Here is a 27,926-nt window from a genome sequence, read left to right on the forward strand (position 1 = left end):
AAATGATACAGTATAACATGGGAACCAGCAGTCCACATAAATAAAAATTAAAAGATAAGTGAAAAGTTAAAAACAAAATACTAGTCCCAAGGGAACCAATTCATAGTGGAGATAACATAGTCAGATAATCGAAATGGCATCACCAGTAATTGGTTCAACTGAAGACAGCATTGATCTTATGGTCTTCCTGAATCTAATCATGGGAAGACATCAGACAAGCCCAGATGGAGGGATGGTTTACAAAATAAGTGTTCCTCAAGCTTCAAGTCAATCAAAGTCATGAGAGTCAAGGTAAGACTGAGGAACCACTGGAGTTGGGGGAGACTAAGGTGAGATGACCCAGTGAAACAGAATTTTGAGCAGTTGGTTTTGCTACAAAGGTCTTTACTGGACAACTGGTAAATGCTGTCAGTCCCTGGTATTCCTTGGCTTATAGGAACAGCCATGCAACCTTGGCTTTGCACTCCCATGGCCTTCTACCTGTGTGTCTATCTCCATGTCCAAATCTCCACTTTCTGTCGTGCACCAGTCATAGTGGATTAACATCCAACTTAATGATTTCATTTTGATATCCTCACATCTCTAAAGTTCTTATTATCAAATAACATCACATTCACTAGTACTGGTGATTATGATATGAACATATTTTGGGGAGACACAATTCAACTCTTATCAAATCTTTAATTTTGGAAAGTCATTTTTTCAAAAAGTGCTGGGGATGTATCTCAGTGGAACAGCACTTGCTAAGCATCTGCCAGGCCCTGGGTTCCATCACCAGCACCAAAAAATAAACTTAAAAACGAAATTAATGTCTGTTGAACACTCAGTCTATGCCAGATGCTGTTCTAAGACTTTGGAACTTGGTAACTCTTATTAAGTTTCTCTAGGATACCAGCACCAAGATTACCTATCCTGTCATCAAGAAACTGGGTTCAGAGGTGAAGAAACTGTGTTCAGAGGCAAAGAAACTTGCCTATGCTTTTATGGTGAATGTGTAGGAGGATCAGGAGTCAAGCACAGCTGTGGATCCCTGAGTCTGAACCACTGAGTTATAGGTGGAAGGGGTAGACAGGAAAGGAGGCAGGGAAGCAGGGAGGAGGGAAAGGGGGGAGTAGATAAGGTGGCCAAGGAAGGTGATCCCTGAAGAAGACAGAAGGGAAGCAATGAGGGGTAGATGGTAACTCACATAAGGCAGGTGCAAAAGAACAGTGGGAAATGAAACCATCTTCATGGAGGGTGGAAAGGCATGCCTTAGGGTTCCAGGAGACAGACATAAATTAAGTGGCTTGGGTCTCAACCACTGCATTCTTTTTGGACATGTGGACATTGGACATAGTGGCACTGATGGTCTGAGAACTGTGCTTTATTTCTAAGGTCTCTTGAGGGATTGTAGAACATACTTCAGTACCTATAGCTCTGGGACTCATTGTGAATGATGCTGTCAAAGATGTGTGTTAGGTGGTCATTGGAAATGGGCTCAGTAAGTATGGTCAACCCAATTGGATGGTATGGAAGGAATAGCTGAAGGGAGTGGAGAACAGGAGGGCAGGTGGACAGCTGGGCCCTGGTTGACCAGAAGTCTGCTGCTGCCCTGGAAGCAGCTCCTTGTCACACAGGAGCAGCTGATGGAGGACTGTGAGGGAAGCACACATGGCGGGGCACTTGGGCATGGCCACTCCCACAGTAGATCCTAGGAGAAGGGAGTTAGAGGTCCCCATTGTCTGTTACAGGCAGCACTGCACTTTGAACAAGACTAGAAGAAAAGAAGTGCCTACAGATCATGCAAAACTTGGGAGAGAGACAGTCACTCACTCACTGACATTGCCTAGATTTAATCCCAGCTCCACCACCTACTGTGAGCTCCTATAGTCTATGTTAGATATGTAAATGTTTGTTTATCTAACACTGAATTCTAAGCCCATGCTCCCAGATCTAGGCTAGGATCTAATTCTTCAGTCTCTTTTAAATGTCATGATACCTACCAGAATTCTCAGGATATGATCTGTGTCCCACTGTCAGACCAAGAGCAACTCCCCAAGGAGGTGGAACCACAGGGTCCTAGAGAAAAAAAGAGGACCTCAGAAGGAAAGATCATTATGGACTTACTTTAATTAATTATACATAACACCTGTTGTGATGTCTTTACAGAGTAGGACACAAAGGTTTAGACAGGGCATATCTGATCTGCTGAGTCTGAGATTCAAAGCTTGTCTCTGAATTAGGAGCTGGTTTATTGAGACAGTTATGGATGACAGAGGTGTTAGGATGTCTCGGGGCAGGACCTGGGGAGAGAAAGAGGAGAAGGAAGTTTACAAGGGATCCTTTTTTTCCTTTTGTGATACTAGTAATTGAACTCAAAAACTCATGCTTGCTAGGCAAGCACTCTTTCATACTCCAGCTCTCTTGCTTTGGTTATTTTGAGATTGAGACTTATGTTTTTGCCTAGGGCTATTCTGGACTACAATCCTCTTTATGCCTTCCAGTGTAGTTGGAATCACAGGCACATGCCACTACACGGCTTATTTGTTGAGATGATATGTTTCTAATTTTTGCCCTGGCTGGCCTTGAACCACAATCCTCTTGATCTCTGCCTCTCGTGTAGCTGGGATTACAGATGTAAGTCACCATGCCTGGACTACATGTTGTTTCTGAGACAGGGTCAAGCTACCTTTGATTGGGCTGGCCTCCATCTCCCAAGTAGCTGGTATTATATTTGTACCACCATGCCTGGCTTGAAGAGTCTTGCATCAAAGAAAACTATTTAATTGTAATTCAGTGTTCCTGAGATCCAATTTGCAGGGCCCATGAGGCCCAGTGGCCCAGGTTTCTATGAGATAACCATACCTTCTAACCAATTCCCTTTCCTACTCGATATATCAGAAGTCAGTGTTTTGACTTGCAAGGTGAACTAGGCAAATTTATTGTTGTTTTGTTATTATTGTTCTTGTGACAGGATCTTGTATGTGGCAAGGGCTGGTCTCAAATCTCAAAGCTCCACCTTACCATCCCAGTGCTAGGGTTATAGGTATGCACCACCAGGGTTCCTAGTCCTTTTAAAAAAATGTTTTGTATAATAGCTATGAATAACTCAAGTGAGCATCATCACATCTTGAGAAGGGATGCTAGAAAATGCTAAGAACCAGCTGATTCTTTGTGTCCATTGAACTTTATCTATCAACACCAGAGGGAGAAGCACTGCCAGCACTTCTCCCATTCAGAGATGCAAAAACCAAGGTCAAAGAGGAACCTTAGCCCAAGGCCCAACCTGGCTCTCTCTGCTCAGCCTTTATTACTGGCCCCAAGTCAACTTGTTACGTGGTTAAGAACCCTCGGTACCTTAGCGTGTGACCTCATCTGGAGACAGGGTGTTTAGAAGGAAATCAAATAAGATGAGTTCATTGGAGTGGGCTATACACCCATGTACTGGACTCCGTATTAAAAAAAAGGAAATTTAGCCACAGAAAAATGCACAGACGAAGTCAACACAAAAAGACACAAAGAGAAGGTGGCCACCTACAAGTCAAGGAGCTGGGCCAGAAGCCCATCATCTCTCAGGGACCTCAGGAGGAACCAACCCTTCCCACACCTTGCCTTGCAATTCCAGCCTCCAGAACTGTGAGACAAGAAATTCCTGTGTTTATGCTGTCCTGAGTGTGAGACTTTGTTACAGCACCCCTGGAAACTACCCTAGTCTGCTTCATACTTCACAGGAGAATCATTCATACTTTCTGTCTTTTCTTTACAGTGCTGGAGATTGAGTCCAGGGCCTTGTGCATGCCAGGCAAGTGCTCAACCACTGAGCTACACATGCAGCCCTGTCTCTTTTAACTCCTGTGGCCCTCATTACTGGTCCTCAGAAAGTTGAACAGAAGGCCGGGTGTGGTGGCTGAAGTCTGTAATCTCAGCTACTGGGGAGGCAGAAGGAGGATTGTGGTCTAAACCCTCCCAGGCAATAGTGTGAGAACCAATGTGAAGAACAAATTAAAATCAAAATGACTGGGCTGTGCCTCAGGGGGTAGAGTGTGTGAGGTTTGGACTCAATCCCCAATACTGTGGGAGAAATTGTCAAATGAAAGCAAGTTCTCCAGGGGAGTGAACACCGAGTAAGAGCAACCACAGCGCTCCAGCAGAGTGAAGTGTTACTGAGGTCAGAGCGGCCAAGTTCTCATACCTACCCAACCACCTCCTTTATTGTACGGATGATCTTCTCCTTGTTTTTCCTGACGTTCTCCTTGGACTTCTCCAGGAGATCCTTCACCAGCTGTACAGAGTAGGTGTCCGATAGTTTGAATGTGCCATATTTGTCTCTCCAAGTATTAATGTCATCTGAAGTAGAATCAAAATAGAAAATGTACCTTAAGTCTGGACAATTAATTCTGATTTTGTCTGTTTGCAACAGGGGTTGGTAAATGATTTCTATACTTTATCATTTGGCTTTACAAATAAAGATTAATTGGTACATTACTTTATGAATATACATTGTTCTATTATCTATGTCTTCACCCTGCATGAAGCTCCACATGAAGAATTTGTTTTCTTTTCTATGTTAGCCTGTATTGCCAGCAATAATGGCTTATGCAGAGAAGATAACCAATGAATGTTTGTTAAATGAAAGCTTTATCCCACAGTGGGAATCTCACTTGGGAGGCATGGTGGAGAAGGCAAGATGTCCACAGAGTCTGTGTGAAATGCTACATTGGTCAATGGAGGACCAGCCATCATGGATGGTGGCTCCTCACCTGGGACTGCATGTTGAATGTGGGGGTACCCAGGTTGAAGGGCCAGCTATTCAGCTAGGACAAGAATGTCCCCAAAGACAGACAGAAACATCCAAGATTGAGACAGAAAGCATGACATCCCCCTCAGGAGTCAAGAGAGTGGACAGGACAAAGCCTTTCTGCTTACTCTCTCTAGCCCTTCACATGTTGGATGGTAGACCAGGCATCCCTGTGAGTACCACAGCCTACCTGTCTGGTCTGTCCCTGTGAGCCTGTATCCAGCAGTTCCTCATGGACCTACCTCCACAGTTGTCTTTGTTAAACAGGGGGAAATGCATCACCACGGGTCCACTTTCCCCTTTCAGGATGTAGCAGCTGGTAGGGGCTTCAGCCCACTCCTTTAGATCAGCCTCTTTCACCAGGGGAAAGGGGATTTTATGGTGGTGGCAGTAGTCAGCTGTGGCTCTGACAGTCTGCAAAGAAGGAAAAGGGGTCCTGTCTGAGTAACTGTCCTGAAGACACACTCAAGCCTGCAGCATAGGGCACAAACACACCGCAGACTATGGGTCAGTGTGGACATGATCTTGATTGAAGACCAGTCTGGTAAAATAATTAATGAGAGCCTATCACAAAGAACAAGCTGAGGGTAGTGGCTCATATCTGCCATCCAATCATCCCAGATACTTGTTGAGGCACAGGTAGGAGGACTGCAGTTCAAGAGCAGCCCCAGGCAAAAATGGGAGATTCTGCCAGGCACCAGTGGCAAATGCTTGTAATTCTAGCTACTCAGGAGGCAGAGATCAGGAGGATCGTGGTTTGAAGCCAGCCTAGGCAAACAGTTTGTGAGACCCTATTTCAAAAAACCCATCATATAAAAGGGTCGGTGGAATGGTTGAAGGTGTAGACCGAGTTCAAACTTCAATACTGCAAAAAAAAAAAAAAAGAAAGAAAAAAAGGCAAGATCCTATCTGAAAAACAGCTAAAGCAAAAAATAAAAGAACTGGAGACATGGCCTAAGTGTTAGACAGCCTGCATACCAAACTCAAGGCCCTAAATTCAATCCCCAGGATTGTCAGAAAGACAGTAATAACAAATAAATTTCAGTTACCTGAAAATATCAAATGTATGGATGATCAAAATAAAAAAGATGAATGAGCTTTGTTATATTCTTTATCTACTCTTTAAAATCTGGGTATGCTTTACACTCACAGCACATGCCAACATGGCCTGGGCACATTTTAAATGCTCACATGTCACCTGTGGCTATCTGCCATATGTACTGGACAGCACAGGTCTATGTCATCTTCTCTAACCTTTCACCTTAATAAATGCCACTATTTTTATTATCATCACCCTGAAAAGCATAATCACCATTACTGAACACCAACTATGGACCAGGCACTAAAAAAGCATCTGTAGGTTCTGATGATGGTACGCCTATTTTGAGGATGAGAAATCTGAGGCCCAGAGGTCAAACTTATTGCTCACGGTCACATGGGAAAGATTGTGACTCCCTTTGTCACACTGTCTTGGAATCTTCACTTCAGCAGAAATCCTAGAACCAGAAAACCTGAGTATTCAAGGTCTGAAGAAGCAGGAAGACATGGGAGACAAGCAGTAGGTGATCAACGGTAATGAATATAAGGGTGGATATCTCATATCATATCATAAATGTCTGCTTATATGTGTGTGCATATAAATCCACATTATATCACACAAAAATGTAAGAGATATGCTTTATCATGATCATTGTATATATATTACATATTGGTATGTAATTAGATAATACATACAATTGAATATTACGTATGTGTGCAGATGTCTAAAGAAAATATATAGAAACTTTTCTAAGTGGCAGTTGCTGTGCTAAGTACTTTACAGATATTAAAGGTAAAGTTACTGGTTTGGTTAATAAAAGACTGCATATATGACAAGTGATCACATAAGATTATAATAGAAGTGAAAAATACCTATTGCCTAATGATATCATAGCTGTCACCATGTTTTAGTGCAATGAATGAAGCACATGTTTGTAGTGATGCTGGTGTAAGTGAATCTGCTGGTCTACCAGTTGTACAAACGAATAGTGAATGCAAGACCCAGGTTAGTGGCTCTCACCTTAATCCCAGCTACTCAGGAGATGGAGATCAGGAGGATTGCCATTTGAGGCTGGTGTGGGCAAATGTTACTGAGATCCCCTCTGAACAAAAAAAGCAGGATGTGGTGGGACAGTTCAAACCTGTCTTCCAGTTATGTGGGAGGTATAGGTAGGAGGATCAAGGTATAAGGTCAGACACAGGCAAAAACATGACAAGGTATCTAAAAAAAAAAACTGAAACAAAAAGGGCTACAGTCGTGGCACAAGTGGTAGAGTGCCTGCCTAGCAAGCACAAGACCAAGTTCAAACCCCAGTACTGCAAAAAAACACCACCACCAACAAAAAAGCACACACAATTAAGTACAGTGTGCAAGAGTTGATAAAGAGAGTAAATGATTATATTATTGGCTTAGGTACAGTAAATACCTAAACCATGAGTTTAGGTATTCAACTATGTTTTTCCTTTGCATTTGGTGTGTACTTCTACTTACACAAGGTGTACTGTAAAACAGTCTGCCATGTTATGCCAGCAGCAGTGATTAACCTGGACTGTCCAGGGTCACGTGTAAGGACACTCTATAATGCTGGTGCAATGCTGGAATCACATTGCAATGCATTTCTCACTAGTGTTAGAATTTTAGATGTGATAATGGTATTGTAATAATACTTCAAAGGAATGCTTAACTTTTGGATATAATACTAAAATATTTGTAACTGAAATCATATGAGATTTTTTCAAAATAATTGGGGATGCAAGTTATTGCATGCGGTGTATAGGAAATGAGATTGGCTGTAAGATTCTGATTTTGGAAACTGGCTAATGGTTACATAGAAGCTTCCTGATATTCTCTTAACTTTTATGTGGTTTTGAAATTTCCATAACAAAAATTTAAAATATAAACTAAGAGAAATTCCCCCCAAATTACACCATTGTAGTGTACTGCAAATGGAGTCTGGGTGTTCTCATTTTCCCCACACTGATACTGACAATTAGTTTATATTTAGCTGTCCTAACTGACCAGAATATTCTGTATTTTCTTTTGAGTCTCTCTCTATATATCTAGTCCATGATGTACCAATAAAAAAGAACATTAACATTTTCTTACTAATTATAAAAAATGCCTATCTCAGAACATGTCTGGTTGTTAAGATAAGCATGATCAGAGTCATCCATTATACACTTGTGTATGTTTTTAAAGATACTATTTATAAACTCCATGCTAAGTGGCAGTACTGTGCTGAGTACTTTATAAGCATTAACGACCTTTAATGTGATCCATAACAACTCCTGGATGAGCTAGTTTGAACTACTTTATTCATTTATTAATGTTTTTGGCAGTACTGGGGTTTGAACTCAGGGTCTTGCACTTCTGAGGAGATGCTCTACCATTTGAACCATACCGCTAAACCTTGGTGTTTTTGGTTATTTTTGAAATATGGTCGTGCTTTATTCAGAGGCAAGCCTGGACGGTGATCTTCTTATTTACACTTCCTGCACAGCTGGGATCACAGCTGAGGACCACAATGCCCAGCCATTGGTTGAAATCAGTTTCATGAACTTTTATGCCAAGGGGCCTTGAACCATGATTTTCACAAACTCTAACCTGGGTAGCTATGATTATAGGCTTGAACCTCTATATCTAGCTTGAGCTACATTTTTAGAGTTGAGAAAATCAACATGAACAGAAGTGAAATGAATTGCTGGTAAATGGCACAGCAGGCTGTGAACTTGGTTACAACTGATCAGAGCAGTTGAGAAAAATAGCTATTGTTTCCTGAAGGTGCCAGCTATGAACATAATTCATGTTCTGTGTTTACTCTCCCTCCCTCTATGCACCAGATCTCAGGAGGCCAAGGTGAGTAGGAAAAAGCAGCCTCATGGCTCAAGATGTGCACATGGGGAGAAGGCACCACACAGGCAAAGAGCTAACCTGGCAAAGCCAAAGTGGTCTGGGTGGGGAAGCAGAATCCAGAAGGTGGTCCTGGATGGTCCCGGATGAATTTAGGTCAGAAGTGTGTTAGACATTGACAGACTGTGCACAATTCAAGACTGAGAGTCAAAGGCTTTGCTTTCTGGGCCACCAGCCAGCACCTCTCCATTGCCCACTTCCTAGCAGTGTTTTGAGTTCTTTCTCATGAAGCTCTACCTCCACCCAGTCCCACCCCCTCCCCAAGGCCCTTCTCAGTTACCTCAAAAGGGTCCCCATCGCTGAAGTCAAAGGAGAGGATGAGCTGAACTTCCCGTGCAGGGGGCAGAAGAAGTGGGTAGGGACTGTTGATGGCAAGCCCGGCGTCCACCAGATGGAGGAGTTTTCGGCTGCACATATCCTCATCTGTGATGCAAACATTGGAGCCTAGGAAGAGACCCAATGATCCTGCACCTACCAGTCTACACTGAGATCAGAGTATGGATGGATGAACAGCTTGTGTGCAAACACAGCTATAGCTTCCTGAATGAAGTAAGTAAGACAGAGAGGATAGTGGTGGCTGAGGTATAACTGATGTGTATGCGCACTGTGGTTTGAATATGGTTTGAGTGTGTCCCCCAAATGGTGAAGTGCTGGAAGCTAGGTGCCCTGTGTACTGGTGGAACCTTTAAGAGGTGGAGCCTTGTGGAAGGTGGTACATCATGGGCCTCCATGGGAAGGGACAGTGGATTAGTTCCTGAGATGCTGAGTTACTATAAAGTGAGGTCACCCCTCTACTATGTCCCTTCTGCTAATGAATGCTTCCTTTCTTCTCTCTGCAATGTTATGATGTATCCAGGGAAGCCCTCAGCAGAGGCTGGGCAGATGGGGTGGCCTGATCTTAAACTTTCAGACTCTAAAACTATGAGTTAAATAGATCTCTTATTTTTTTGGAAAGTAACCAGCCTTGGGTATTTTGTTATAACAACTGAAAACAGCCTAATAGAACTTCTCAATCCATGGACAGTCCTAACAAATTTGGGCACATTTGGAACTCCCCCTTAGTGGGGCATGGACCTTTTATCAATTTGTACAAGGACACAGATGTCCATGGTAGTCTTCTCTTGAAACACTGTGGACATTTCAAATGTACAGGGAGCAGCATGGCTTTGGGAGGGGGTGTTCATTGGCTATGAAGCCAGAGGCTTATGGAGATTACAAAAGGGTCTTAGAATATTCTAGAGGCTACTTCTACCAAGATGAAGAGGGTCAGCAAATGAAAAGAAAATTCATGTGAAAGAGATCCAAAGACTGGCCAATAAAGAATTAAGATGTTTTGTGAGCCACAGAAAACCATCCACTTTTTTTAGGGGTTGGGTATTTCTCAGTACCTTCCACTGATACCAGTGAGGCCACACATCTTTCACTGGGACCCTTCACCTAAAGGGAGCTCTTCCATGAGAACTGTGGGAGCTTTGCTGCCACCCCCACCCCTGCAGTTCTGGGGGGTGAGAGAAACAGAAAATGGAGCTTTCTCACCATGGTGTTGATGCAGGAAGTTGTGAATGGTCCCCCATTCCCAGTTCCAAATGCACTTTGCAGTTTTAGCCAGAAAGGCTAAAATGTCCGAGATTGTTACTAGAGGGAGAAATTGACAAGGCCAAGGTGAGTCTTGTGGGATGAAATGTGTCCCCATCCCCTAAAGTCCAATTGTGAAGCCCCTAACATGCAGCATGACTGCATGTGGACACAGGGCTTTCAAGGAGGAAAATGAGCTCATGAGCATGGGACCCTAATCCAGTAGCACTTGCGTTTGTATAGATAAGGAAGACAGGAGCACACAGTGTCTATCTGCAGGCCAAGAAGACAGGGATCAGGAGAAGCCAACCTTGACCTTCTACTCCAGCATCTGGGACACAAAATCCTTCTCTCTTGTTGGGCTGCCTAGTATGAGACACTCTGTCATGGCGTCCTGAGCTGAGAAGTACAGTGAGCTGGACATAAGCAATATCCAGGGGGATGGTGGTCCTGGCTGCCACATTAGGCTCCTGTTCTTGGGCTGTAAGTGACATTTTGGGTGGTTTGGGTATGACTATATGATCATTTGGTTATCTGGGGAACAACCTTGTTCTCTGCAAGTCCTGGAATTTTCAAGAACTTGTTCCTGGCCTATTCTCCATGTTCCCATCCTCAGTCTAAGTGGCCTCCAAGTCACTCTCGGAATAATCTAGTCATTATCCCAGAATCCTGTTCCTTCCTCACCCGTCACATTGGACTATGGCGAAGACCAATCAACTCTGTGTTCTAATTTCTTTTCCATGTTTCTGTTCCCTTTGGCCTCACCACTAGTTCTTCATACAACTTCTCCACCCTGGAACCACAGCGCCCTCCCCTCCCCTTAGGTCGTCTCTTCATCTCTGGTTTCTAGCTCTGGTCATTTCTCTCAATGATAGGCAGAGTGGCAAGAAAGCAAATCAATTAGGGAGGAAAGGCTATGGCTGGCTATGGACTTGAATTGGACAATTATGAGCTGTGTAATCTTGAACAGTTACTTCACATCTCTGTTCTCATCTGTACAACCAGAAAACCTATCGCATATAGACTGATGAGGAATAAATGAGAGTGTCCTTAGCATGTGTTTTGATACACTGGTTTGTATTGTGTGTGCCATGGTAACCAGTTACTTCATCAAACACTAGTCTAGATGTTGATTTGCTCTGTCATGTCCCTCAGTGAACACCCCCACCTCCTGCAAACACATGCTTATGCCTTATTAACAGCTCAGGACATCCTGGAAAGAAGAATGCCATACATGGAAAACATGGTCACCCTTGGTAAGTGCCCTGTGCATGATGGCCTACAGAGGGTGGGGAGAGTAAGGGAAGCGAGAAGGTCAATGGCAATGGCACTTACACTTGGACACACTCAAAGCTGTGGATAGGGCCATCGTGCTTGCTTGCCCTGTGAAGTGACACACCAGAGTTTCCAGGATCAGGCCTTGCTCCTTCTGGGAGGCGTTACTCCAATTCTGGATCATCATGGCCACTTTCCTGCATTCAGGCTCACCATGCTCATCTACTCCAAGAAACTCAGATGTTGACTTCTGACTGGTCTTCCCATCTGCCAAGAACCATCACCCAGCCCACTCTGTCTCATCTTTCCTGACACCCCAGCAGCTCCTCCTATCCTGACACGGCTTCTGAGGAAGCTGTCCCTGTCCCTTGCCTGTTGGTGTTCCCAACACTGCCTAGTTTTCTTCTACTTTATTCTCTCTCCTCTGCCTCTCTTCAGACTTTACACAGTGGTACTGCTCAAAGTTCAGTTCTGAGCACTCCCCTGGTTCCCTTCTATCCATGCTCACCAATGAATGACAGGGTGCTTAGCTCTCTCTCATCTCGATGACAATTCTGCTGAAAATTACTGAGTGCTCATTATATGTAGGCCCACTTTTGAGGACTTCACAGCAATTCTGCTCTACATTTACCATATTCCAAAGGGGAGGGTAAGATTATTCTCACTACACAGATGAGGAAAACAGAAGCACAGAGAACTTAAGTCACTTGCTGGAGGCTACACAGCTGGGAAGTGGGCTGGGATACAATCCCATGCTCTTTACCACTACTCTTCCCTTTATGGAAAACCTTGAAGCAACCAGCATGCACAGGCCATCCCCAAATATAACCATCTCATGCCATATCCTAAGACAAATACAATTCGCCAGCCTCATTCATGGATTTGTCACATGAGATTTTGATCAAGCAGTCAAAATAATAAAAAATCAGTCAGGCACAGTGGCTCACATCTGAAATCCCTCATACTTGGCGGTGGACATAGGAAGGATTGTGGTTTGATCCTAACCAGGACAAAAATTTAGTGAGATGATAAGCTGGCATGATGGTGTTCTTAATATTGTAAAAGTATGCCTCTCAAAAAAACAAATGCTGCTTCCAAGGCACAGTTAAATTAAGTGATAAGTGAAAAGTTTAGATTTGTTGTCTTTAGTGGAAGCTGGGCAGCATATGGGAAAAAGGAATCAAGCATCCGAAGTACAATACTGAACTGTATGCATCCTAAGCATGTGCGGTTTTTCCTCAATGGTGTTCTTCTTTGGACCATCTGCTCACAGTTCCCAAGGGTCTACTGTATACATTGGTTAATTTATAATAAAACCTGGATGTTTTTGGCTTTTAAGCATTATCGTTGTGTACATGGACATCAAAGTGGTTGGCTGAATGCCATATTTGAGATATATAAATCGTGTGACCTTGGACATGTTATTCAACCTCTCTGTGCCCTAGTTCCATAACCTGAAAAAGAGGGATATCAGAAGTGACTATTTCACAGGCTGTGTGAGGACCAAACACAGTGAAGATACTGATGAGGATGTGTGGGGGGGTAAGTGTTATTCAATGCTGGAGGCAATATAAAATTGCACAGCCACTGTGGAAATGAGCATGCAGGTTCCTCAATGATGAGAATGGTGAGAGACTGGGGTGGCGGGAAAGATGGCCCTGTTAAGTTTCTTCTCTCTCTTCTACTTCCCAGTGCCTCAGCCCAAACCACCTTCTTTCCTCTGTCCCTTCCATCCTCCCTCCCTCCTTTCCATTCCTTTCAATCATGTATTTATGTATTTACTTATGTATGGTGGTGCTGGCGTTTGAACTCAGGACCTCTGACCTGCTACTCAGGTGCTCTATAATTTGAGCCATGCCCTCAGCCCTCCTTTCATTTTTTTATTTGTAGTCTGACCACTGTAAGCCTGACACTTTCACTGTGAGAGGAAAGTGTGACTGCCCTCACTCCCTTCACATCTTACCCACCTTCCTGTGTCTCAGCCACCTGCTAAACTCACACTCTCTGGGCCACCATCATCATTGGGTAAATTGCCAGCACATCCTAGTGTACAAACCTCTCCCGGCATCCAGTGCCTGCTGCAAGGCCTGGAGCTTCTTCTGGATACTGGGGTCCTTTTCATCTTTTATGTAATCCACCGTCAATTCTAGGAGAGCTTCATCCACTGTTATCTCTTTTTCAATCATCCCTGCTCAGACACAAGATACTCATCCATGAAATACATGGATTCCATCACTCTCTTCCCTCCTGTGTCCCTTTAGTAAGCTGTTCCCAATCTGTGCATCCCCAGGCCACCTTCCCTGTGCTCTGTTTGCAAAGGCTTCACCTGCAATGCATGGAGTGGTTCCACCACAAGGGTTGATCCCTAGGGTGGACTTTTCTCCCAGGCTCACCCCAGCTGGTGACTGGTGTGTATAGCAGAATGGAAGCTCAGCTCCCTTGCTGCAGGTAGGATAGAGTCTAAGGGTCACAATTTTGTTCCGGGGCCCCTTAAGACAAGGCTGGGACCTCACACCTGCTTGGTTTCTACTCTTTCCCCTTCTCTAACATGTGCGGTTTAGTATGATTGGCTTGTTTATCTGCTTATGATCCTCAGTTTCCGTAACTGTAAAATAATATCCTGTAAGTAACATTCATAACAGCACGACTCACAATAACCAAACACACAAACAATCCAAATGTCCATCAACAATGAAAAGAGAAGAGAAACATGGTACAGCTCTTCTGCACAATATGGAATACTATTCCATAGCTTCACGAGGATGATATACACGTCAAGTGATACACACTACATAGAGCATGGAAAGGCCTGGCTACAATGCACACCATGTTTAGTGAAAGCAGTCCACTTCCACTTAAGAGAGAGTCCTAGTATGTTTGGGCTTCTGTATTAAAGTACCAACTTCTGCATGGCTTATAAACAACAGAAAGTTGTTTCTCACAGTTCTAGGGAAGGCCAACACTGACATGTCATTAGGCTTGATGTGTGGGAGAGTCTGCCAGTATAGTTCATGTAGCACCTGTGTCCCTATGTCCTCACATGGCAGAAGGGACCAGCTGGCTCTCTGGGGCCTGGTTTGTAAGACCTTTTATCCTGATGATAAACCCCACCCTCATTACCTAGTCAGTTCCAATAGACCTCCATCTCTTAACGTATTTCATCTCCCTCATGGTTCAGTTTTCAACATACACATTTTGGGAAGACATAGCATTTTATCCATGGCATAGGAAGCACTTACAATAGGCAAATTCACAGAAACAGAATGAGGAACACAAGTCACATAGGCTGGTGGACAGGGGAAGAGAGAGCTATTGTTTAATGAATACCAGTTAAATGCTAGGGATGAAGAATAAGTTCTGAGTATGGCTATTGGTGATGGGTCCACAGTACTGTGAATATGTTTAAAGCCACTGATTTGTATATTTTATCATACACACACACACACACACACACACACACACACACACAACACACACAGACAGACTTCACAATTGTTAGGCAGGTAATCTACCATTTGATCCATACATACCCTTTTTGCTTTGGTTATTTTCTAGATGGGATCTAACGTTTTTGTGATCATCATAATTATGCCACCTGTGTAGCTGGGATGACAGGTGTGTGCCACTAGGCACAACTTTTTTTGTTGAGATGAGGTCTTACTATCATTTTTACCCAGGCAGTCCTTGAAGTATGATCCTCCTGATATCCATCTCCTGAGAAGCTACGATTACAGGCATGAGCCATCATGCTTGGCCTTCAATGAATGTTTTTAAAATGTTGATGGACATATGAGGGGACGCTGAGGCAGGAGGACTATGAGTTTGAGGTAAGCCTGGGCTACATAGTGAGACCCTGTCCCAAAACAAACAAAGAAAAAAATGGTGAACATGAACACAGACAAACCCTGAAGCCCACATCAGGATATAAAGTCTTTCTTCCCACAGTGTAAGCAGTGGGCTAACTAGACTCATCCATCCATTTGTTCAGTAATCAACTTTCACGTTTCTGCTGCGGCCCAGGGACTGTTCCAGGTTTCAGGAATGATGGAACAACACAAAACCCTTGGCGTACAGAACCTATGTCCTGCTTCAACCTCCCACGACTTCTTCCTACTCTTGAAGATTACCCAGAATCCCACAGTGTTTGCATTGGCGTGGGTTACATCTATGATCAATCAATTCAAGAAGGGGAAAACACAAGTACATGTGACTGCATGTCCGACCAGCCATCAGAGTCAAGGCACTGTCACATGGCACATAGCTTCTGCCATACACATGAGAGACTGAGCATGAGACAGGCAAACACTGTAAGGGTTAGAAAGGGTATGGTTTCCATCTTGTGGACACCCTCAAGAGAGAAACCTAAGGACTTTGCTCCAGAGAGTAAAGCAGGAAATAAACAAGGAAATGAATACACACTGTCATGCTGGGAAATGATAAGTATTAAGGAGAAAAACAGATCTTAGAGGAAATGTAACAGGGATGATATTTCAAGCATGAGGTTGCTCAGGGAGGTCTCTCTGAGAAAGTGACAATCTGAGGAAAGCCCCTAATAACTGGGAATTCTGAGGGAGAAGGTCCTCTACACCTAAGGCACAGACAGTGAAAAAGCAAGAAGATGAAGGAGAGGGAGTATGTCTAGAGCACACTGAGGGAGGGAGAGGGAAGAGAGGGGAGGGTGAGTGAAATGAACTGAGTGCTTCTGTATCCTGCAAATGCATACACTAAAATCCTAACCTTCAGTGGGACTGCATTAGGAGGTGGAGCAATTGGGGGGTTACCAGGGTGGAGTCCTTTGGATGTGATGAGTGGCCTTACAAAGGAACTCCATAGATACTAGAAATTGGCAGTCTGCTACAGAATAGGGCCCTGTTCACAACCCAACCCTGCCAGTATCCTGATCTTAGACTTCCAGACTCCAGATTTGAAATACAAATTCGTGTTTTGTAAGCCACCCAGCCTATGGTCCTTTGTTAGGGAAGCCTAAGTGACTACGATGAGGGTGGGATGGGGTGCTGTCCCAGGGTGGAGCAAGTATGCTCTGTGCTCACTGGCTTGCTTCTTCCTAGGCACACAGGGCAACAACATCTGTAAGCTTCCTCTAGGGGCCATGTGATGGGTCCCGGACAACAAGATTAGTGGAGGTGATGCATGCTACTCCAAGCCTACCACAAAAGGCCCTTTGTGGCTCTCTAGATCTCTAATTGAGCAAACATAGGGAGCTTTGTTTTGAGATGAGGAGTGACAAGACACAACAGCATTGAACTAAGGAGGGTCACCAATCCAAATTGTGTTTTGCATCATCAAAACACAGGCTCTTTGTGTCTCAAGTAGTGTGACTTGTGCTTTATTTTTATTGTAACCACAGTATTTCATGGCCTGACTAATATCGTCCAACCTCTTCTCTCACTGTCCACTCTCTGCCTTGCCCTTTTTCTCTTTCATCCTTAATCCATGGACCAAGTCTCTTTCTTGACTTCCACAGCATACAATCTTAGGACACATTTTTCTTCTCAATATTCCAGTTGACTCAGGCTGGTCCTATTGTCTACCTCCAACATCAGTTGGATCACCCACATCCCTAGAATATATTTTCTGACTATGTAAGTTGGTGGTAGGGCTGCAGTGTGTTGGTTTCGATTCCAGTTCTGCCATGTGTGATCCTGGACACTTTGTTGAGCCCATGAACCCTTTGATTTCTGTCTTAGTGTACTTTGTGCTGCTATAACAGAATACCATAGACTGGGTAATTCATAAGGAATCATATTCTCATAGATCTGGAGACTGGCAAGTCCAATATTAAGGTGCTGGCATCTTTTAAGGGCCTTGTTCTTGAATAATCCCATTGTGGAAGGCAGAAGGCAAGAAGCAGAAGGAGCCAGATTGCTTTCATAACAGAACCACCCTTGCATAACTAACCTACTGCTATGATCACATTAAAGCATTCATGAGAGCAGAATCCTGGTAACCTAACCTTTCACTCTTATTGGGCCCTAACTCCAAATGATGTATTAGGAATTAGTTTCCAACCCATGAGCCCTGGAGGCCACGTTCACAGCAATTCCCAGCTGAGCAGGTGAGGTAATAATAGCATTTCCCAGGGTGACACACAGCATGTGGAGTTCTGAGGATGGGGGGAGGCTTACTTGAATGCTCCATCGTGTCCTCAAAGCAGGAGGCTTACCTTGTGTTAACTGATGTTTCCCTAACAATTTTTCTTTCAGGCTCAAAAACTCATCTGTAAGAGAACAGAGTGTGGGAATGTTTATCTATACAGTATGGTCCCAAGCTATGGGTTAAATATCTAGGGAAATACAGATTCTTTCAATGATATCTCTTTAACAGTAATGGCCACAATGAGCTGGAGCCTGCCAGTGTTGGTTTTCACAGCTCATTTTGCACCTCTCTTCCAACCCTGCCTTCAGTGACCTCATAATAGTAAGTTAAAATTGGTCCAGGCAGGAACATTTATACCATGGAAACTGGCAAACAGTACAAAGCAAGATTTTTCTTTCTGAGAAAACAACCACTATAGAAGTGAAACTCAGACCAATTTCCCTTCCTTAGCCATTGGGAGGAAGGAGAGAAACAAAGAGACATTTTAGAACTGTCATTAACCAATATAAGGTGAACATAGCTTTGAAAGAACAACATTAAGCCAGGCATGGTGGGATTTGCCTGTAATCTCAGCACTCAGGAAGCTGATACAGGAGGATGATAATTTGAGGCCAGCCTGAGCTACATTCAGACTCTATCTGAAGAAAAATAAATAAAGCATAAGACCTAGAGCAGCACCTGGCACATGGTTAGGTCACGAATGGAGTGAGAACACTTAATGATAATAATTATAATAATAGTTATCATGTTAGCATTTAATGAGACATTACTATGTGCCAGGCTCCACTCTAAGCACCTTATACACATCAGGTCATTGCAACCTCACATTCAATGCATGATATGGGGATGACTATTGCATTCATCTTTGTGGAGGGAGACAAGGGTCACTGAGAATTTATCCAGTTTGCCTGGGTTGCCAATGCATAGGAGCTTGAGCCGGGACTTGGATCCAGACACAAATGCTGCATCTGAACCACCACAGTCTTCTGCCATTGATCTTTGCACCTGTGCTCACTGGTCAACGAGGGCAGATGAGTCACAGCCTTCACATGACTCAGTGGATGCCAGCAACATGCAGGCGATTATAGTGTCTATTTCTTGGGGTCATTGCAAGGATTACACAGTAGGACAGACAACAAATGGCAATGTTTCTCAGTGCTTTTATCTATCAGGTCCTGTCCATGGTGCTTTAGAGGAATTAACTCATGAAATCCTCATAATTACTACTGTTATCACCCCTTTCTAATGGATGCAGAGATTGAGGCACAGAGAGGTGAAGTAATTTCCCACAGGTCACAAAGATCACATCAGCCAGAGTAACAATCATCCAAGGCAGCCTGCACTCTGTGCCACTCTGCAGCCATGGTGGCTGCGCCTGGTAAAGACTGGACACATGATGTCAATGTGAGGAAATGGAGCTGCAAGGACATGACATAGTGGTCACTCTTCTGCCAGAGATAGGAAAAGTGTGCTCAGCCTCCTGTATGAGATATTGTTATACTTTGAGTCCTCTGTTCTCCAAATACTCACCCCAAATAAATTTCTTATTTTCTTCAGTATTAGCTACAGCACTTCCCCATAATCCTGCAGAGAAAATAGAAATACAACTTAAAACTCCATTGTAAGACTGTTTTTGTGGTATACTAAACGATCAAATGACTTGTATAAAGCCATGACTTACATAATGACTGTGTCCCTCTGCATTGAGTAGGAAAATTGTTGTTCATTCAATAAATATTTACAATGCAATTATTGGCCACCAAGCATTGTTATGGAAGACAGCGGTAGACAAACCACACAGGGTCACTGTCCTCATGAACATTCTCTTCTATGGATGTAGCCAGCTGGACATTGTGGATTAGTGACCCCAGGACCGTCTCAAGCTCTATTCCTTATGGACATTGGTCAGCATGGAGGCAGGAAGGACAGATACTTCCCAGTCTCCAGTGCAGCGAGGCTGAGGTCAAGCTCTGGCCAGTGCAGAAAATGGGGCATTTGTGGAAAATGCTTACTCTCTGACTAAAAGTGAACACAGTCTCCTGAGGGAAGCCATCCTGTGATAAAGAGGAATTTAGTAGGACAGTGATCATTAATGTGTTTGGGTCAGAGAAGGAGAAATCCAGAATAAGATTGAGTCTTAATGCTGACTATTGCAAAGCTAAACCAGTGTTATCAGCTGCTTATCTTTGTCTTTGTGTTTTTTAAGAAAATTAGAGTCACTTTGGCTTAAGTCACTGTGGCTGATGGTGACATTGAGCCAAGCACATTTGTGTCCAACACAGGAAGAGATAGTGAACAAGTGGCTGAATGCACAGCCATCTGCATAGTTACTATTATAAAAACTAAAAAAAGACTAGGGCAAGAGCTGGTGTGTATAAGGGTGAACTGTAATCCAAATACACTGTTGGTGGGAATGTAAAATGATACAGCCACTGTGGAAAATAGTGTGGCGATCTTCCAAAAAATTAAAAGAAACTGCCAGGAGATGGAGTAATTACACTTCTGCACATACACCCAAAAGAACTGCAAGCAGTGTCTCAAAGAGACCCTGTACACCCTTGTTTAGTGGTGACATTAATTCATAGTAGCTAAAAGATGCTGTAATGCACATTTGCAATCCCTGCTTCTTGGGAGATACAGGCAGTAGGAGCAAGGTCTGAGGCTGACCTGGGCAAAGAGAATGAGACCCTATCTGAAAAATAAAGTAAGAGCAAAAGGCTGCAGGTGTGACTCATGTGGTAGAGCACCAACCTAGCAAGCATGAGCCCCTGGGATCAAATCCCCATTATGGCAAATAAAAAATGGGAGGTAAGATCCAGAGACAGATGAATGAATAAACAAAATGAGCCCCATCCATCTAGTGGACAATTATTTCACCTTGAAGAGGAAGGAAATTGGATATGTTACAACACAGATGAACCTTGAAGGCACTATGTTAAATGCTATAAACTAACTGCACTGAGTAAAGACAAAGACTGTATGATTCCACTGAGATACTGAAAATAGTCAAAATCACAGACGCAGAGAAAGAACATGCCATCTGAGGATCTGCAGAGGAGCTAGGGTGCTGGCGACAGATGAAAATGTGTGGGTGAGATGAGTAGGATGATTTGATAAGATATGGGTGGATGCTGGTAGTGGGTATGGAGGGATGTGGATGGGTTGTGGAAACCTGGAGATGGGATGGAGAGGAACTACAGCTGGATTGGCTGTGGTGAGTATGGAAAAAAAAGATCAGAGATGGCATCTAAGGACTCAACCTGGATAGATGGACGGGCATTTTAGGGGATGAGAATGATGGAGGAAGAATGTGCTCTTCGCCCTGTTCTGACTAGGAAAAAGAATTCCACAAGATTCACTGCATATCAAAAACTCTTTGTTGAATTGATGGACATTAACTAACCTTAGCTTCCTATCACAGGCTGGGCACTGGGATGAGGCTTAGCTTGGGGGATCCCGTGTAACTCACAATCTTACTGGGTCCAAGCTTGGATTTAAGCCCCTTTATGAAACCATCTCTGTTGTATCATTTGATAAGGTATCAGGTATGTGACACACCAAGGAGGTCCCTGAGAGACACTAATGACTCAGCAAGGATCCTCTGGAATCTCCCTGCAAGGCCTTTTCCTCCCAGCAATGCAGAAGTTGGGGAGAGCCAGACCCTAAAGGGGACTCTCATGCCTCCTCTCTACTTCTCATCCCCACTGAATCCGGTATGACCCACACTGACCTCTCAGGAAAGAAAGGTCTCGCTCAAGCGCAGATTTGACTAATCTTCCATTCTCAAATTGACTTCCAAACTGGGTAATAGGGATGTAAGACTTGAGTGCAGGATACCCAGCATGGTGGGGAGTGAACTCAAACCAGGATTCTGGGAAGGGGATACAAGGATAAGTCATCAGCACAGGAAAAGAAAATAACAACCAAGGCACTACAATATCAGAGATAGTATGTGCAATCTCAGAAATGACTTGGAGACTCCTCTCCAGAACTTTAGAGTTTTTATCCAGCTGGAGGCAGTTCGCTATTTTCATAGCATCCTATATCCAATATTTCTCAAACTTGAGTCTTCACTGCGATCTTTCTTCTCCATCTCTTTGTAGTTCAAACTCCAGAGCAAGGGAGGGGTGCAGAAGTATTTAGACCCATTATGGCATGGAGGGCTTTCAGTGGGTGTTGGAGAGACACTGAAATGTTGCAAGGAGGGACATCACATGACTAGAAGTTTGTGCTGAAAACTTCCTTCCAGCAGACATGAAAGAAGGTGATGGTGTGGGGCAGGGAAGCCAGTGAGAAGCTAATTACGAGAGTAATTGTGACTAAGACACAAGGTCAAAGGTGGGCTTGGATTGGTGAAGAGGATAATGGTTGATAATGAGGAGAGGCATTTACAGGAAGGACTGGATTAGAGGGCTTATGGAAAGGCAGGGATCAACTTCTCCCACTCTGGTGGAAAACCAACATAGGGATCCATATTGGGAAGAGAGAGAGAAAGAGTGAACCCTGTGGATTTCTAAGCATTGAAATGCCAGAGGATGTATAAGCACTTGAATGATGTCTAATGAATAGTGAAAAATCAAGGGATATTTGTTGAACAAACCAGTATGTTTTATGCACAGGAAATTGGGTCAGCAGGTTTCTGTCTCAGGAGAGAGACTAGGGATCAAAAGACAATTGGAGACATCTGGAAAGTCACCAGTATTTGCATGGTTGTTGGAACCATGGAGGAAGATTATGTGTAGAAGGCGAGAGGTGCTGCATATATTCCAAACAGAATAATGAAACTCAGCAGACACCATATGAAAAAGGAGAGTGGGAATACATGGAAGGGATGAAGTTGTGCAAAGTTCATCTAAAAAATATATGAAATCCCTTCACAGTAATAATCTATAATTAAAAACTTATAAAACTTTTTTAAAAAGAAAAATGTGAGAGATGCTCCTTGCCCTCACCTTGGTCCCCAGACATCCTGTGTTACTTTATTGTTTTTTCATCTTTATTCATTGTACAGTGGGGAACATTGTGACAATTTCAAACAGGCTTACACTGGATATTGGTTAGCTTGTCACCACCTGTGTCTCAACTTTCTTGATCGACAAAAAAGAAAGTATGTACTTTTTGGTGACTTCTGGAGTCTCCCTTTGCCCCGAGGCTCCCAAAGGAAAGGTCAGTGAAAAATCCTTGCATTGTACTGAATGCCTTTTAACTCTTCACTAACTCCCACTCCAAATTTTGGCTTACTTTGAGTTTTTTGATCCTTCCAACCAGGGTGAAGGTCATTATCAATGGCTGCAAATATTGGGTAGGGTAGTGTCCCTTTTTCCACATGCTTCTTCATGCTGGACAAAAGAGAGCCCTGGAACTTTGGAGAGAAGGTACCAAGATTGAGAGTGATGTAGGTGCAAGGGCACCATTATGCCTTTACTAACTGGGTGGGACTTTAACACACAGTCCACCTAGAACTGGAACGACATTTCTGTCCTATTCACCACCCCCACATACCCCGAACACAAACAAAAAAAGAGAATAAGAAACTTTTGAAGGAGGTGAAAGGCTAAGTAGCTTCTTGTACTGATGATGCCTAGCTACATGCATATGTCCAAATTCATCAAAATGTAAACATTAAATATAAATATTCACTCCACAATGAGCATGCCAAATATACATCAATAAAGCTTAAAAACAACAAATTAAACAATGAAAGCTGGAATATGACTCAAGTGGTAGAGCACTTGCCTAGAACAAGCAAGTGTTCTATAGTTAGATTCTGATTCTGTTACGCAAAAAGTAAAGTAATATAATATACAGGAAAGATGCAAGGGCAAGCCAGGTGCTGGTGCTGGAGCTCATGACTATAATCCTACCTACTTGGGAGGCTGAGATCAGGAGGATCACGGTTTGAGGCCAGAAAACTTCATGAGAAGTTGCAAACACTTCGTGAGACCTCATCAAACAATAGCTAGGCACAGTGGCATGCACTTGTCATCCCACAAGTGAAAGTGACCACTCTCCATTACAAACAAAACAAAACAAACACAAAGAGAAAGAAAAAGAGGAGAGAGAGAGGAGAGGGGAGAAGGGAGAGAGACAGAGAGAAAGAAAATATAGCACAGATAGACACCTATTTCCCCCAGGTTACAGTCTGATAGAAACCCTATTACCCTCACTAGTAATTTCAGTCTCTTTCTCTTTTCCATAGTTCAGGCTTTATATAATTTTCTGCTCCAATAATTAAGAATGGAACAACTGTTCAGCCCAATCTATCAGTTATAAACAGAAGGGATCCAATAGAGGACGCACTCATTTTGGACTTCCACCCCACAGTGATCATGACCCTCCTTCTGTGAGAACTTCACCTGTGCTGAGATCACACTGGTCCATAACCGTAGAACCCAGGTAGCGCCTGCCCTGAGATGAACTGAGCACAAGGCCAGTATTTGGCATATCTACAGGTGAGCACAGTGACACTCTGGAGCTGGGGAAACATTTCCCACCAAGTACAAGGAAAAGCAGAAACCAGTAGTCTGCCAGGAGTAAGACTGATGAGACACAAGAGCAGAGAGGTAAATGCAAGAAATCAAGTGGCAAAGGAGAGAGGGAGCAAAAAGTTCCTACAGTTACCTGCTGCCTTTGGATGCCCTTGAATCTTTATTTTAATTTTTTTGCAGTACAAGTGTTTGAACTCAGGGCTTCACACTTGTTAGGCAGGTGCTCAATGGCTTAAGCTATGACTCTAGCCATTTTTGCTCTGATTATTTTGGACATAGGGCCTCACTTTTTGCCCAGGTTGATCTGGACCATGATCTTCCTATTTTATGTTTCCCATAGTAGATGGGATGACAGGCCCACACCAGTAAGCCCAGCTTTTTTTTTACTGTTGAGAAAGTCTCAAATCTTTTTGTCTAGCTAGCCTCAAAGCACAATCCCCCTTTACTCTGCCTCGTAGTGTGGGATGACAAGTGCATGCCACTGTGCCTAGCTATTGTTTGATGAGGTCTCACGAAGTGTTTGCAACTTCTCATGAAGTTTTCTGGCCTCAAACCGTGATCCTCCTGATCTCAGCCTCCCAAGTAGGTAGGATTATAGTCATGAGCTCCAGCACCAGCACCTGGCTTGCCCTTGCATCTTTCCTGTATATTATATTACTTTACTTTTTGCGTAACAGAATCAGAATCTAACTATACAACTTGCAACCAAAGCAACCCTAATATAATTAATACTGGAGGCAAGATCTAAGTGTCAGGATTTGGAAGACCTGAAAGTCTTAAAAGATCTTTGGTGGCTCTATACATGAGCCCTGCATGCCCAATTGGAGGGACTTACTTCTCTGGTTTGTCTGGAGACAACTATGTAGGCCCAGAAGTCAGTGAGAGAGTAATTCTCCAAACTCGCTGCCTCGATGGTTTTTTGTAGGCTCTCCCATATAGACCAATTCTCCAGTTCAAATCGATGTTCCAAGTCAGCTTCAATGTGTTCCATGTTCCCACTGTTAGTGTAGAATGAAGACAGTGCCCTGGGACAGAGAAAGAGGTGTCACGTTATCTCTGCATGGAAAGTGTGCTGAGATTGGTTAGCTACGTCTGTTGTTGGTTTGGAAATAGGCTCACAGGTGTGAGTGCTTCATATCTGCCACATTACAAGCCTGAAGATTGAAAATGTGCATGGAGAAGGCTGAGAACAGTGAATGTGAGGAAGTCATTAACCTTACATGCCTTGCTCCTGGAAGGACAATAAACGTGAAAAATTAATTTACATGATATAAGTAAGACTGAAGAATGATAAAGCTCAATACAGGTCTTGTGCATTCACTGGGAAGATACTTCAATGTTACAAGCAGGAAAATGAGAGCAATATAAAAGAATTGACTCTTGAGAGCCAAATCATATTTGTCTAGACTGACATTTATCAAGTGTTTGCATGTGATGGTCTTGTCATTGTCATAACCAACCAAGAAAAGGAATGGCAAGGTCATTCTCAATTCACAGGAGAAAACACTGATACATAGAGAGGTTAAAAGCAAATTCCTCAAGATCACACAGGGAGCATAAAGCCAAACTGGACTTTTCTCCAGGTAATCCATCACCTTCACATTTTATTTTCCACAGAGTGCGTTAGAGCAACGAATTGAGAACAAGCCTAGGTAGTGGAGTCTCAAAGAGGAACACCTTGCCACTTCTATAAAGGAAACTCCATATCCATGTGTTCACTGAATAAATATTTGTGATGCTCACGTTATCACTTTTGAAGGCTCTCTGTCTACGTGTGCTGTCCAATAAGATAAACACTGGCCACGTGCAGCACTTCAACACTTGCAATGTGATTACTGTGACTCAAAAAATGAATTCTCAATTTTATTTAATTTTAAATAACTTTAAAAAAATTTAAACATAGGTATTCCATTCAGTTTCTGGGAAACCTTGAAGACTTTTGGAACCAGTTGGGTATGGACAACTCCTTTGCCAAGCGCAGTTCATGTTAACATCCAGCGAGACCTCAGCATCAAACCAGAAGGTGCTATGTGTGGAAAGTGTGCACAGCTTTCAAAGACTTAGTCTGACAACAGGCACATTAAATATCTCATTAATACTGTCCATATCGGTTATGTGTCAAAACACTAACAGTTTAGACATGAGTTATGCAGAAAATACACATCACAACTAATGTCACTGTTCCCTTTTACTTTTTAATGAGGCTATAACAAGTAAGCAGAAACTGCTTTGCTGAAAAGTATTTTTTCACTTGGCCAATGAGTTTAGTAAAAAGGAGAAAAGCCTGGCATCCCTGTGTCCATTTTGCATCTGTCTCCTTTGTGTTAAATCTTTGGCTCAGACTCCTACTTAATTCTGCATGTAGGAGTATTAATCATTTAGGGAGTGTGTCTAAAATCAGCAATACATAACCTGTCTCCTCCCCCAAAACTGTGCCTGAAAGCCTCTGGCAACTTTCCTAAACCTTCTCTCATCCTGGAATCCTGAATAACAAGACAGGACTGCTCAGTAAATCTGTATGACAAGAGCTCAAGGCTCCTCCTAAATGACAGCAATAAGGATTTTGCAGGACCAGAACTGAGATAATGATCAACATAGAAGGAACTTTGACCAAGGCTGCTTAATTACATATACCACTCTCCCCTGCATCTGTCTCCTTTGTGTTAAATCTTTGGGTCAAACTCCTACTTAATTCTGCACGTAGGCATATTAATCATTCAAGGAGTGTGTCTAAAATCAGTGATACATAACCTGTCTTATCACCCCAAATGGTGCCTGAAAGCCTGTATTAACCGTCCTAAACTTTCTCTCATCCTGGAATCCTGAATGACAGGACATGACTGCTCAGTAAACATCTTTATGACAAGGGACCAAGGCTCCCCCTAAACAAAGGCAATAAGGACCTCGCAGGACCAGAATTGAGATAATGATCAACACTGAATGAATTTTGACCAAGGCTGCTTAATTACGTACACCTCTCTCCCCTGCCTAAATTCTTCCTCTAATGAAACCTAAGCTCATATCTGACCCCACAGATGGGCTAAAGTGTTTACATTCCCTCTTCCCTTTGTGTGCCTGTGCAGAGCTAAGAAATCTCTTTTCTCTGCCCTTCACCATTACTTGTCATGGTAACAGGTGTACAGCCTAGTCTGTGAGGTTTCCAAGAGCCAGGGCTTTTGCCCTAAAACCCTGGTGTTGAGGCTAATAGAAACTTTAACATGTATATTTCTATCACATAGCTCTTGAAACAGGTACTTAGAAACTGCTTGTGTGGAAAAGCACTGACTCCTTACTTAGGCCCAGATATCAACTAAAGGCAGGAGAAAAGATTGGTATCTCTGCTTCCATTTTGTATCTGTCTCGGCTCTGAGCTGTTCACCTTGCTTCCACCTTGCAATCCAGGACTTATCAATATCATCTCTATAAGGAGGGGTGGAGGAAACTGCTACCACAGAAAGGAAGAGCAAATCCTTTGCAGGACAGACCGCCCACCATGCTACAAAGCCTTCTGTATTCTGTCTGCATTGCTCCCCTTACATGATGACAGGAACTTCTCTGGAACTCCTAGCGAACCAAGACTGAGATAATGATCAACCAGTCTAAACCTTGACCAGGACTGTTTAATAATTATGCAGACCTTTCATCCCTGCCTCAAATCTGCTCTCTACTTAAACCTAAAGCTCACATCTGTACTATAAGATGGGCTGAAGTGCTTACTCTGCCTCTTTTCACAGAGAGACCCTGC

At 43.2% G+C, this 27,926-nt stretch overlaps 1 protein-coding gene across 5 annotated transcripts in view; it reads right to left on the reverse strand.

The window, feature by feature from the left end:
- LOC109697577 (cytosolic phospholipase A2 gamma-like) overlaps nucleotides 1–27,926 on the reverse strand; it is a 64,791-nt gene that overhangs the window by 23,649 nt on the left and 13,216 nt on the right. For 3 of the 5 annotated variants that reach the window (XM_074057868.1, XM_074057867.1, XM_074057866.1), the window contains 12 exons: nucleotides 25,017–25,206; nucleotides 22,935–23,055; nucleotides 21,424–21,564; nucleotides 19,224–19,277; nucleotides 17,761–17,814; nucleotides 13,633–13,764; nucleotides 11,637–11,843; nucleotides 10,263–10,361; nucleotides 9,007–9,170; nucleotides 5,020–5,191; nucleotides 4,176–4,326; nucleotides 1,983–2,282 (listed from right to left, as the gene is read on the reverse strand). In XM_074057868.1, coding sequence (XP_073913969.1) covers nucleotides 2,261–2,282; nucleotides 4,176–4,326; nucleotides 5,020–5,191; nucleotides 9,007–9,170; nucleotides 10,263–10,361; nucleotides 11,637–11,843; nucleotides 13,633–13,764; nucleotides 17,761–17,814; nucleotides 19,224–19,277; nucleotides 21,424–21,564; nucleotides 22,935–23,055; nucleotides 25,017–25,206 — 1,507 coding nt within the window. In that variant the 3' untranslated portion in view covers nucleotides 1,983–2,260. The remainder of the gene's footprint in view (nucleotides 1–1,982; nucleotides 2,283–4,175; nucleotides 4,327–5,019; nucleotides 5,192–9,006; nucleotides 9,171–10,262; nucleotides 10,362–11,636; nucleotides 11,844–13,632; nucleotides 13,765–17,760; nucleotides 17,815–19,223; nucleotides 19,278–21,423; nucleotides 21,565–22,934; nucleotides 23,056–25,016; nucleotides 25,207–27,926) is intronic. The other 2 variants (XM_074057869.1, XM_074057870.1) reach the window with 2 other exon arrangements.

The sequence above is a fragment of the Castor canadensis genome, chromosome 16 (assembly GCF_047511655.1).
Source record: "Castor canadensis chromosome 16, mCasCan1.hap1v2, whole genome shotgun sequence".
Lineage (NCBI taxonomy): Eukaryota > Metazoa > Chordata > Mammalia > Rodentia > Castoridae > Castor > Castor canadensis.